This window comes from Podarcis filfolensis, assembly GCF_964270895.1.
Source record: "Podarcis filfolensis genome assembly, chromosome: 18".
Classification (NCBI taxonomy): domain Eukaryota; kingdom Metazoa; phylum Chordata; class Lepidosauria; order Squamata; family Lacertidae; genus Podarcis; species Podarcis filfolensis.
In genome coordinates this window covers 10,961,009-10,973,589 of record NC_139622.1, presented here as the reverse complement: position 1 = coordinate 10,973,589, position 12,581 = coordinate 10,961,009, and the positions used below count along the sequence as shown (strand labels likewise).

At 46.3% G+C, this 12,581-nt stretch overlaps 2 protein-coding genes across 3 annotated transcripts in view; one reads left to right on the top strand and one right to left on the bottom strand.

The window, feature by feature from the left end:
- RNF126 (ring finger protein 126) overlaps window positions 1-12,581 on the bottom strand; it is a 767,042-nt gene that overhangs the window by 271,151 nt on the left and 483,310 nt on the right. The window lies entirely within an intron of this gene.
- The window catches only part of LOC310753278 (protein unc-13 homolog A), a 115,328-nt gene that overhangs the window by 76,243 nt on the left and 26,504 nt on the right, over window positions 1-12,581 (top strand). For both annotated transcript variants that reach the window (XM_083594389.1, XM_083594388.1), the window contains 6 exons: window positions 5,471-5,614; window positions 6,488-6,571; window positions 7,704-7,781; window positions 8,865-8,953; window positions 9,939-10,091; window positions 11,278-11,401. In XM_083594389.1, the coding sequence (XP_083450515.1) occupies window positions 5,471-5,614; window positions 6,488-6,571; window positions 7,704-7,781; window positions 8,865-8,953; window positions 9,939-10,091; window positions 11,278-11,401 (672 nt within the window). The remainder of the gene's footprint in view (window positions 1-5,470; window positions 5,615-6,487; window positions 6,572-7,703; window positions 7,782-8,864; window positions 8,954-9,938; window positions 10,092-11,277; window positions 11,402-12,581) is intronic.

Below are 12,581 nucleotides of genomic sequence, written 5' to 3'. Positions count from 1 at the left end.
GAATTTCTAACTAAGGAATTTGCCAAGTTTTGGAAGTTAGAGGAAAAAGACTTTAAAATTGTATCTGCTTTCAGGCTTGGCAGAGTCAGAAGGACAGAGAAGCCCAGAGATTGTTTGATAACACTGAGATCAAAGGAGGAAAGGGACAAGATTTTGGGCCTGCACTACGAAAAGTCACTAGACATTTTGGGCAAGAGAATTGAAATCTACAAGGACATTCCTAAGCAGTTGCTGGACCTTAGATCTAACTACACGGAATTGGCAAGACTGTTGAGAAGCAACGCAATTATCTTCAGGTGGGAGTTTCCACAAGGATTATCCTTTACCTACAGAGGGAGAAAGATCAAAATCAAAACAGTGGAAGATAGAGACAAGTTTTTGGGAGCACACGGAGAAGACCTCCACAAAGGACTTGGATTGCCAGCGCCAGAACTTCCAGGGGAGCCCGCCCCCTCGGATCCTCAAGGACCGGAGAACAAGGTACCACCCCAGAAAGAATAACCAGATCTATCCAGGATGTCTCTGCAGCTTTTGAGTTGGAACATAAATGGCTGTAACAGTCCCGAAAAAAGGTCTAAAATTTTTCATATTCTAAAAAAGGAACAATTGGACATTATATGCTTACAAGAAACACATGTGATTAGGCTCCATAGAAAGGTGTTAATAAATAAAAGGCTTGGTCAAGAATTTATATCATCGGATACAGTTAAAAAGAGAGGTGTAGTGATCTATGCAAAAGAGAGCCTTTCACCAAAATTTCTCTTTAAAGATGAAAGTGGAAGAATCCTCGCAATAGAAGTACAGTATCAAGGAGAAAAAATTTTGATATTAGGAATTTATGCTCCAAATGAAGGAAAATCGGATTTTTATAAGAAGTTGCACGAGATCATGCTGGATTATCTGGATTACAACAACGTCATTATGATGGGGGACATGAACGGGGTCGTATCAACAAATATGGATAAGTCACAGAACCAGAACATTACTAAAGAGGGAAGACTACCTAAGACCTTTTTTGAAATGACTGACAATATGGACTGGGTTGACATCTGGAGAGTTAGAAACCCCCTGGGAAGAGAAGGAACATTCTTTTCTGAAGCCCAACTGACTTGGACACGAATCGACCAAATATGGATAACTAGAAGTCTGGCACCTAAGGTGAGGAAGGTGGAAATCTGCCCCAAAACATGCTCCGACCATAACGCCTTGAGAATGGATATGACATTGATCCCAATCGGCTCCTTTAGATGGAAGATGAATGATGGCCTGTTTAGAGATCAAAGAATTGTAAAGAAGGCCCAAAAAACCTTAAAGGACTATTTTGAGATTAATTTGAACACTACGGTGGAAAAAAGAACTATCTGGGATGCAAGTAAAGCTGTGATGAGAGGGTTCTTGATTCAACAGAATTCCTTAAGGAAAAGACTGCAAAATGAAAAGAAAGATAAAATTCTGGAAAGTATCAAAGAGTTGGAGAAGAAGTTAAGATCTAACCCGAAGTCCCAACCGATTCTGAGAGAAATTAAACTTTATCAGGCGCAATATTCCAAGCTGATAAATCAGGAAATAGAATGGAAGATTAAAACAATGAAACAAAAAACTTTTGAATCGGCAAATAAATGTGGGAAACTGCTAGCTTGGCAGTTGAAAAGGAGACAAAGATTAAATACAGTAACAAACTTAGAGGTTGAAGGAAGGAACATTCAGAACCCGGGAGAGATTAGAAAGTGCTTCCAGAGGTATTTTAAAAAGTTATATACTCAAGGGCCACAAGATGAAATAGAGATTACACAATTTTTGGAGAGAAATGGATTAGCAAAGCTGTCAGAAGAAAATAAAACAATTTTAAATGGCAAAATAACACGACAAGAGATTGAACAGGCCATCCTGAGTCTGAAACAGGGCAAATCACCAGGGCCAGATGGACTGACCTCTAACTACTACAAGACATTGAAGGATTATTTGATACAACCTTTGTTGGAGGTCAGTAATGAAATAATGGAGGGGAAGAAGGCGCCTGAATCGTGGAAAGAAGCATTTATCACATTGATTCCAAAGTCAGAAACTGAAAAGACACAACTCAAGAATTACCGTCCCATCTCCCTTTTAAATGTGGATTACAAAATATTTGCAGATGTTTTGGCACGAAGATTTAAGAAAGTTTTAAGTGAGATAATCCATAAAGACCAGGCAGGCTTTCTCCCGGGCAGACACATGTTTACTAACACAAGGAACATCATAGACATTTTGGAACTTTTACAAACAAACATAAACACTAAAGCAGTTTTAATTTTTATAGACGCGGAGAAAGCCTTTGACAACATTTCTTGGAAATTTATGAAGGGGAATTTAAAAGAAATGGGAGTGGGACGGGGGTTTGAGAACGGGATTGAGGCAATATATTCAGAACAAAAGGCTAAACTGATAGTTAACAATGTGGTTACAGAAGAGTTTAAAATTGAAAAAGGTACACGACAAGGCTGCCCGATTTCCCCATTACTGTTTATTTCGGTTCTGGAAGTGCTCCTGAATATGATTAGGGGGGACCGGTTGGTGGAAGGGATTCAGGTCGGAGCGAAACAATATAAGCTTAAAGCTTTTGCAGATGACCTAGTTCTGACATTACAGGAGCCGGAGTCTAGTTTGAAAAGAGTACTACAACTGATTCAAAACTTTGGTCGAGTGGCAGGATTTAAGTTAAATAAGCAAAAAACTAAAGTTTTGGGGAAAAACGTGACAGATATTGAGTTGGAACAGCTTCAGAAAGAGACAGAACTAAATGTGGTTAAAAAAGTTAAATACCTAGGGGTAAACATAACAGCAAAAAATCTGAGTTTATTTAAAGATAATTATGAAAAATGTTGGTCAGAGATTAAGAGAGACTTGGATAGTTGGTCAAGACTAAAACTTTCTTTGTTAGGCCGAATAGCTGCCATCAAGATGAATGTATTGCCAAAAATGTTATTTTTGTTTCAGACACTGCAGATTGTAGACAAGACAGAGTGCTTCCGGAAGTGGCAGAAAGATATTTCTAAATTTGTCTGGCAGGGCAAAAAGCCCAGAATCAAATTTAAAATATTAACAGATGCGAAAGAAAGAGGGGGCTTTGCCCTGCCAGATTTAAAGTTGTATTATGAAGCTGCAGCTTTCTGCTGGTTAAAAGATTGGTTACTTCTTGAAGATACGGATGTCTTGGATTTGGAAGGTTTTAATAATGCGTTTGGATGGCATGCATATTTATGGTATGATAAAGCTAAGATAAATAAGGCCTTCAAGAACCATATTGTCAGAAAATCAGTCTTTAATGTCTGGACAAAATATAAAGACTTACTGGAGAATAAAACTCCGAGGTGGCTGTCACCCCTGGAGGCTAAGGCTCGGAAAAGAGCCAATATGGAGGCCAACTGGCCAAAATATTGGGAGATAATAGAAAAGGATGGTGACAACTGGAAGTTGCAGAGTTTAGAAAAGATGAGAGACAAAGTGCGAGACTGGTTACACTATGCTCAGATTAAAGAAGTGTTTAAAAATGACAAAAAGCTAGGATTCCAAGTGGAAAAGTCAAAGTTAGAAACTGAACTGTTAGAACCTAAGACTAAGGTACTTTCAAGAATGTATAACTTGCTGCTGAAATGGAACACACATGACGAAATGGTAAAATCAACAATGATAAAATGGGCGCAGGATATTGGGTATAATATTATGTTTGAAGATTGGGAAAGGTTGTGGACCTCTGGGCTGAACTTCACTGCATGTAATGCGTTGAAGGAAAATGTGATGAAAATGATGTATAGATGGTACATGACCCCTGTTAAACTGGCTAAAATATACCATTCGTCTGATAGCAAATGTTGGAAATGTAAGGAAAATGAAGGAACATTTTTTCACCTCTGGTGGACCTGCCCTAGAGTGAAGGCCTTTTGGGAGAAGATATATAATGAATTAAAAAAGGTGTTTAAATACACCTTCACTAAGAAATCAGAGGCCTTTCTCCTGGGTATTGTCGGCCAGAGTGTGTTAAAAGAGGACAGAACATTCTTTTTGTACGCAACAACAGCAGCAAGAATATTAATTGCCAAGAATTGGAAAACTCAGGAGCTACCCACTGTGGAAGAATGGCAGATGCAACTGATGGACTATATGCAACTAGCCGAGATGACCGGCAGAATTCGAGACCAGGGAGAAGAAAGGATGGAAGAAGACTGGAGGAAATTTAAGATTTATCTACAAAAATATTGTAATTTGGCTGAGTGTTGAATTGGATGCCAGTGCAGACAATTGTCTACCATTAAATTAGATTTAAGGTTGAATTATATGTCAAACCAAATTAAGATTATTAATTAAGATGAATTAAATGATAATTTGTTTGAAACTAATTTAATAATGATGTAAGTGTATGCGGGAGGTGTGGGGGAGTCCCATGTAACAATTGAGAGATGTTAAATGGACAATGATAAGTGCTTATCTAATATATGCTTTATTTGAAAACTTTAATAAATATATTATAAAAAAAAAAAAATATAGTGTCAGATAAGGGTTGGGTGGTGACAGTACGATTCCGAGCACCATTCAAAGTGTTGGTGCTGACCTTGAAAGCCCTAAACGGCCCAGTAGACCTGAAGGAGCGTCTCCACCCCAATCGTTCTGCCCGGACACTGAGGTCCAGCGCCGAGGTCCTTCTGGCAGTTCCCTCCCTGCGAGAAGTGAGGTTACAGGGAACCAGGCAGAGGGCCTTCTTGGTGGTGGCGCCCGGTGGAGGTTTCCCCAGCCACTCTGGGCGGCTTCCAACAGAATATTAAAATACAAAAACCTATTAAACATTAAATGCTTCCCTAAACAGGGCTGCCTTCACATGTCTTCTAAAAGTCTGGTAGTTGTTCTTCTCTTTGACGTCTGGTGGGAGGGCGTTCCACAGGGCGGGCGCCACCACCGAGAAGGCCCTCTGTCTGGTTCCCTGTAACCTCGCTTCTCACAGCGAGGGAACCGCCAGAAGGCCCTCGGCGCTGGACCTCAGTGTCCGGGATGGACGATGGGGGTGGAGACGCTCCTTCAGGTATACCGGACCGAGGCCTTCTTGGTGGTGGCACCCTCCCTGTGGAACACCCTCCAGCCAGATATCAATGGGGATAAACAGCTGCACAACGTTCAGAAGGTATCTGAAGGCAGCCCTATATTGGGAGGTTTAATGTTTTATTGTGTTTGTATATATTTTGGAAGCCGCCCAGAGTGGCTGGGGCAACTGAGCCAGATGGGCGATGTATAAATATTGTTGTTGTTGATATACCCCACCCATCTGGCTGGGTTGTCCCAGCCACTCTGGGCAACTATTCCATCCCCTTCTACATTATTATTGCTGAGAGGGAGAAACGCCAGTGGCATCCCATTTCTGTGAAATGTTTTGTAAGGGAGCCAGGTTCCTCCAAACGGGACCCATCCACTCACCGGACCCTCTCGTCTGCCTCCCCTTTAGTTCCAGCAAACATCGGAGCATGCCCTTTTCTCCTGCTCGGTGGTCGACGTCTTTTCCCAGCTGAACCAGAGCTTCGAAATCATCAAGAAGCTGGAATGCCCCGACCCGCAGATTGTGGGCCACTACATGCGCAGGTTCGCCAAGGTAAGAACGTGTTCCGTGTGATGGCAGCATTGCTTAATTATATATATATATATATAGATATACACACACACACACACACACACACACACATATATGGGAGGCAATAGGGTTGTAAACAAAATTTGCCCTTTTCCCTTATGGGGTATCCAAGAGCCCATATAGAGTCCTTACATAGGTTCCCTATTGGTAGGAGAGAATAGCAGAGGCCAACTAGAGAAGATTGAGAAGCAAAGCAGCTAGTAAGCCTGATCTTCATTGATCTGTTGCAACAGGGTGCTCCCCTCACATGCAGGAGAGAGGAGGGACCCAGAAAAATGGCATGCAAGGCCTTATAAAGACTTTTGAAATTGCCACCCTGTAGATCAAGACCACCCCCAGAAACATCATGCATACATCACAGAAGGGGTGTAACCTAAGACCACCCCTCAGATACATCACACCGACATCACAGAAAAGGCGGTCTAAAACAGAAATTTGAATGTTGTTTTTCTCCTGTCCTTGTTTATCTCCTGTCTGGCAGGTTACTTGATTGGATTGCCTGGGGAGCCTGGCCAGTCTTTTGTAATGATAAATACTTAGTTCCTGGGCCAGGTCACAGGCTCACACCCTAGTCATATCTTAAATGTGCCCTTGAGACAGGATTTGTGAGGAAAGAGACAATGGGGAGGTTTCCCACTTTGACCTTGCAGAGAAAACATTTGTTCAGTTTAGGAATCAAAATGGTTCCAGGTTGGTCTTCCTGTGCTGATCTATGTATGCGCTTGGTTGGTACACTTATGAACATTACCATATATCTAAGACCTCAAAATTCCTATCACAATAGCACCCCGCTTTCCTCGTCTCATCAGTCTCCGCTCCTCTTTTCCCTTCCAGACCATTAGCAACGTCCTGCTGCAATACGCCGAAATCATCTCCAAGGACTTTGCTTCACATTGCTCCAAGGAGAAGGAAAAAGTGGTGATGTATCTGTTTTGTGGCTCTTCCCCCTTCCATCTCCAAGTGTCCAAAGGACAGATTTCAGGGGTCAGCAAACTTTTTCAGCAGGGGGCCGGTCCGCTGTCCCTCAGACCTTGTGGGGGGGCCAGACTATATTTTGAGGGGGGGGATGACCGAATTCCTATGCCCCACAAAGAACCCAGAGATGTGTTTTAAATAAAAGCACACATTCTACTCATGTCAAAACACGCTGATTCCCGGACCGTCTGCGGGCCGGATTGAGAAGGCGATTGGGCCAGATCCGGCCCCCGGGCCTTAGTTTGCCTACCCATGGATTTGGGTTTCCCAAAGAACAGCAGCGAGGCACCAAAGGGGCTGGGGCTGGGCTGGGGACACATGATGTTGACCCTAAATGACTCGGAGCCGCAAAGTTTGAGAGACCGGCTCCTTCTCTACAGATCCTCCCGGTAGTTAAGATGAGCAGAGGGGGACTTTTCGCTAGTTCCACTGCCCTCTGATGTTTGGGGTGGTTGTGGTCTGGGACAGGGCCTTCTCTGTGGCAGCCCAAAAGATGTGAAGTTTAATTTCATTGCCATCTGGGTGAATTTGACAGGTCAGCGTTCATACCTGCCTTATTTTGCGGGCCTCAAATGAGCTAGGGTATGTGTTTTCAGGGCCCTCCCTATTCCCAGGACAGCAATTTGTTTAAACTGTTTTCAATTTATGCATTTTAAATGGTTGTAACTTGCCCTGGGACCTGCTGGTGAATGGAGAGTTTATGGTAATATTGGTGGCAGCGATATATGAAACCTGGGCCAGCCAAATCAGCACTTTGGACAGCTCCCGGTGCTGAAGGCTGAGCAGTGGGAGATGTTGTCTCAGCAAAGAAACCATGAACTCTAATCATGGTGTTTGCTGGCCTGGACGCACAATAGAGAGTGGTGTGTGTGTGTGTGTGTGTGTGTGTGTGTGTACAAACTAGCCTCCTGTATAAAGGGGGAAATTCTATTCCGTGCTCCCTCCACGATGTAGAGAGCGACTTCCCGGAATAATTAGAGAAAGGAAAGAAGGAAGTTTCCACTTTTCCTAGGAATCGTCAATCCCAGTACCTTTGTAACGATGTGTCCATTTTCTTTTATTTCTCCCTTTGCAGCCCTGCATCTTGATGAACAACATTCAGCAGCTGCGGGTCCAACTGGAGAAAATGTTTGAAGCCATGGGGGGGAAAGAGGTTTGCATTTCTTAAAAAGTCTTCGGGGGCTGGACCTGTCATAGGACAGAGCGGCTGGGGCCGCAGAGCAGCTGAGAAAATGTGGAAAGGCAGAGCTCTTTCTGTGTCCTGTGCAGCTTTGCCTCCTCAACTCACCACCTGCTGTCAGGGGTGGTGAAGACTTAAGTCCCAATAGCTTGGCTGTTCTGCTTTTCTTGATGGAATGGGGAGGGGCCACTGCCAAACACTAGCTTCCCTGCAGCCTGAATGTTCCTTCTCACCCTCAAACATCAGCCACATTTGAACTAGAGTTCTACACTTTGGAGGTCCCGAGCCTCAAGGAGGTTAGACTGGTTTCAACTAGGGCCAGGGCCTTTTCAGTACTGGCCCCGACGTGACGGAACGCTCCGTCCCAAGAGACCAGGGCCCTGCGGGACTTGACATCTTTCCGCAGGGCCTGCAAGACAAGAGCTGTTCCGCCTGGCCTTTGGTCTGGACTCGGTCTGACCCTTATGTTTCCCTCCCCTTATGGTCTTGATTTATCAGCTATTTTAAAATGAGATTGCATTTTAACCTGTATTTTAAATTGGGTTTTGTTCCCCTTTCCTCCCCCCTCTCTTTTCCCCCTATTATGTTTCTACTGTGATTTTATTGGTGTTAGCCGCCCTGAGCCTGCCTCTGGCCGGGGATGGTGGGGTATAAATAAAATTTATTATTATTATTATTAAAGGCAACACTGAGGAGAGGTGGAAACTGACAAGCACACCCCCCCCCACTGAACTGGTTGTTAGCCAGAAGGCAGGTGGGTGGGGGGTTAGCTATGGGAAGACTGAAGCTGGCGGGGGGGGCATGGACCAGACTGCCTTGCGTGAGTCTTCAGCTCCTGCCAAACTCACAACTTCCCTTTCCCTCACAGAAGGTTGACTACAAACTGCTTAGTCCCCTGAGCAACTCGGCATTTATCTGTGCCAGAGGCTTGGCCTCAATAGGATAGAGATGCAAATTTATAAGAAGTCTCTAGCTGGAGAATTTGCCCTTCGTGGGGGGGGCTTCCTATTCATCTTCCAAGGATGAACATTGCTCTCTTGCCTTCTGCCGTTTCAGCTGGACACAGAAGCCAGCGACATCCTCAAAGAACTGCAGGTGAAACTCAACAACGTCTTGGACGAGCTGAGTCGAGTGTTTGCAACCAGGTAAGGGCTGATTCGAAAGCACGTCAAACTGCAAGTAGATAAATAGGTACCACTCCGGCGGGAAGGTAAACGGCGTTTCCGTGCGCTGCTCTGATTCGCCAGAAGCGGTTTAGTCCTGCTGGCCACATGACCCGGAAGCTGTACGCCGGCTCCCTCGGCCAGTAAAGCGAGATGAGCGCCGCAACCCCAGAGTCGGCCATGACTGGACCTAACGGTCAGCGGTCCCTTTATTTTTACCTTGGGCTGATTTAAAAACATAACATGACATCAAGTATTAAAAAGCTCTCCGGTACAAGGCTGCCTTCAGATGTCTTCTAAAAGTTGTGTAGTTCTTTATTTCCTTGACATCTGATGGGAGGGCGTTCCACAGGGCGGGCGCTGCCACCGAGAAGGCCCTCCACCTGGTTCCCTGCAACCTCACTTCTCGCAGGGAGGGAACCGCCAGAAGGCCCTCGGAGCTGGACCTTGGTGTCCGGGCTGAACAATGGGGGTGGAGACACTCCTTCAGGGATACTGGGCCATTTAGGCCTTTCAAGGTCAGCACCAACCCTTTGAATTGTGCTTGGAAACATCCTGGGAGCCAATGTAGGTCTTTCAGGACCAATGTTATATGGTCTCGGCGGCCGCCCCCAGTCCCCAGTCTAGCTGCCTCATTCTGGATAAGTTGCAGTTTCCAGGTCACCTTCAAAGGCAGCCCCATGGAGAGCGCATGGCAGTAGTCCAAGAGGGAGATAACCAGAGCATGCACCATTCTGGAGAGACAGTCTGTGGGCAGGGAGGGTACCATATGGATATTAAAACACAATAAAACACCAGACATTAAAAACTTCCCTAAACAGGGCCGCCTTCAGATGTCTTCTAAAAGTCAGATAGTTATTTCCTTGACATCCGGCGGGAGGGCGCCACCACCGAGAAGGCCCTGTGCCTGGTTCCCTGCAACCTCGCTTCTCTAAATTCTTATTATTATTATCTCCTCACCCCCAAGTTTCCAGCCGCACATCGAGGACTGCGTGAAGCAGATGGGGGACATTCTGAGTCAGGTGAAGGGCACAGGCAACGTGCCGGCGAGCGCTTGCAGCAGCGTCGCCCAAGACGCCGACAACGTCTTGCAGCCCATCATGGACCTTCTTGATAGCAAGTGAGTGGCAATGCCATAGATGCTGAGGTCTAGGACCACAGGTTCAGACTATGGAGGCATGCGTGTGGCTTTTGTTTTTTAATAATAATAATTTTTATTGGTTTTTACAAATGTTTTCTTGCACGACAACATACCGTATTTTTTGCTCTATAAGACGCACCAGACCACAAGACGCACCTAGTTTTTGGAGGAGGAAAACAAGAAAAAAAATATTCTGAATCCCAGAAGCCAGAACAGCAAGAGGGATCGCGGCGCAGTGAAAGCAGCAATCCCTCTTGCTGTTCTGGCTTCTGGGATAGCTGCGCAGCCTGCATTCGCCCCATAAGACGCACACACATTTCCCCTTACTTTTTGGGAGGGAAAAGGTGAGTCTTATAGAGCAAAAAATACGGTACTTTGCACAGATAAAACATTTGGCTTAAATAAGGCTGTGACTCCCCTCCTCCCCGACAAATGGTTTTCAAATTTAATCTCGATATACTGCATTTTCCTATACTTATCCCTGTTAAATTATATCCTTATAAAATTACTTGATTAACTGTGTTTAGTAATAAATGATGATTTCATCCTTTCTAAACTTCTCACAACCCGACTAGGGATGTTAACTGTTTACAGTTGTCTTCCGAATGGAACATGAATTTCTTCCAGTCTTTCTGGAATGCCTGGTCCTGCTGGTTCTCTCTCTCTCTCTCTCTCTCTCTCTCTTTCACACACACACACACACTCAAATACACATACACACAAAGCACACACACTCAAACACATGCACAAACACACACACACACACAAACACACACTCAAATACACACACACACACAACACACACTCAAATACACACACACTCAAACACACACACACTCAAACACACACACAACACACACTCAAACACAGACACTCAAATACACACACACACACACACACACACACAACACACACTCAAACACACACACTCAAATACACACACACTCAAACACACACACTCAAATACACACACATACACACACACACACACACACACACACACAACACACACTCAACCACCACACTCAAACACAAACACAAACACACACACACAAAGAAACAAATACAAATGCACGCTGGCTCCCTCAGATTCCCCCCCTCCTTCCCCGCTCTGGCCCTGAGTGATGCTCACCTGCTTCCCCCTGGCGGTCTTCTTCTCTCGCAGCCTGACCCTCTTTGCGAAGATCTGTGAGAAGACTGTCCTCAAGCGAGTGTTGAAGGAGCTGTGGAAACTCGTCATGAACACCATGGAGAAGACCATCGTGCTTCCGCCCCTTACGGACCAGACGGTGAGGGCCAGACCACGTGCGTGGCCAGCAAGGCCAGAGCTCGGGGATGATGGGAGTTGTAGTCCAGCAACATCTGGGGACCCACAGGTTGAGAACCGCTGGGCTAAGGAGAGACATTCCTCTCTCAGTCTAAGGTGGGCATGTCCAAAGTCCATTTCGGGGGCCTAATCCGGCCCCCTGGTCCATCTACCGTATTTTTCGCTCTATAGGACGCACTTTTTCCCCTTCAAAAATGAAGGGGAAATGTGTGTGCGTCCTATGGAGCGAAGACGCCGTAGCCCTGCGACCCTCTCCCGGCTGGAGAGGTGACGCGTGGCTATGGCAGGAGCCTCCATAGCCGCGCGTCACCTCTCCACCTGGGAGAGCGCGCGCGGGGCTAAAGCAGCCCCCCGCGTCCCTCTCCCAGATGGAGAGGTGACGCGCGCCTATGGCAGGAGCCTCCATAGCCGCGCGCCACCTCTCCAGCCGGGAGAGCATGCGTGGGGCTAAAGAAGTCCGTCTTACTCTCTCCCGGCTGGAGAGGTGACGCGCAGCTATGGAAGGAGCCTCTATAGCCTTGCGTCACCTCTCCAGCCAGGAGAGCGCGTGCGGGGCTAAAGAAGCCATAGCCCCGCGACCCTCTCCCAGCTGGAGAAGTGACACGTGACTATGGCAGCAGCCTCTCCGCTGCGCCTTTCCGCTGCTCCCTGACCTGCTCTTTGGGGCTGGTGGTGGGCTTCCCCCCGCCAGCCCCAAAGCGCAGGTCGAAGGGAACCTGAAGCCTGGAGAGCGAGAGGGGTCGTTGCGCACTGACCCCTCTCGCTCTCCAGGCTTCCAAGGTAGCCACCTGAACGCACCTTAAACGGCACCTTGTTTTAGAGCGGGAAAACAAGAGGGGGGAAATTCTCCCACTCTCTGTGCAGCGCCTCCTGCCGCTTCGCTGAAGGGGCGCTGGGCAGAGAGCGGAATATTTTTTTCCCCTTGTTCTCCCCCCTCTAAAACAAGGTGCGTCCTATTGTCCGGTGTGTCCTATGGTGCGAAAAATACGGTAATCTGGCCCCTGTGGCAGTATACGTCCTGGGAGAGGCAGTCCTTTCTCCATCTAAGGAGAGGTGTTCACGTCTCAGTCTTCCCCGTCTCCCATGCAGTATGGAACTCTACCTCCTTAGAACCTACCGTATTTTCTGCTCCATAGGACGCA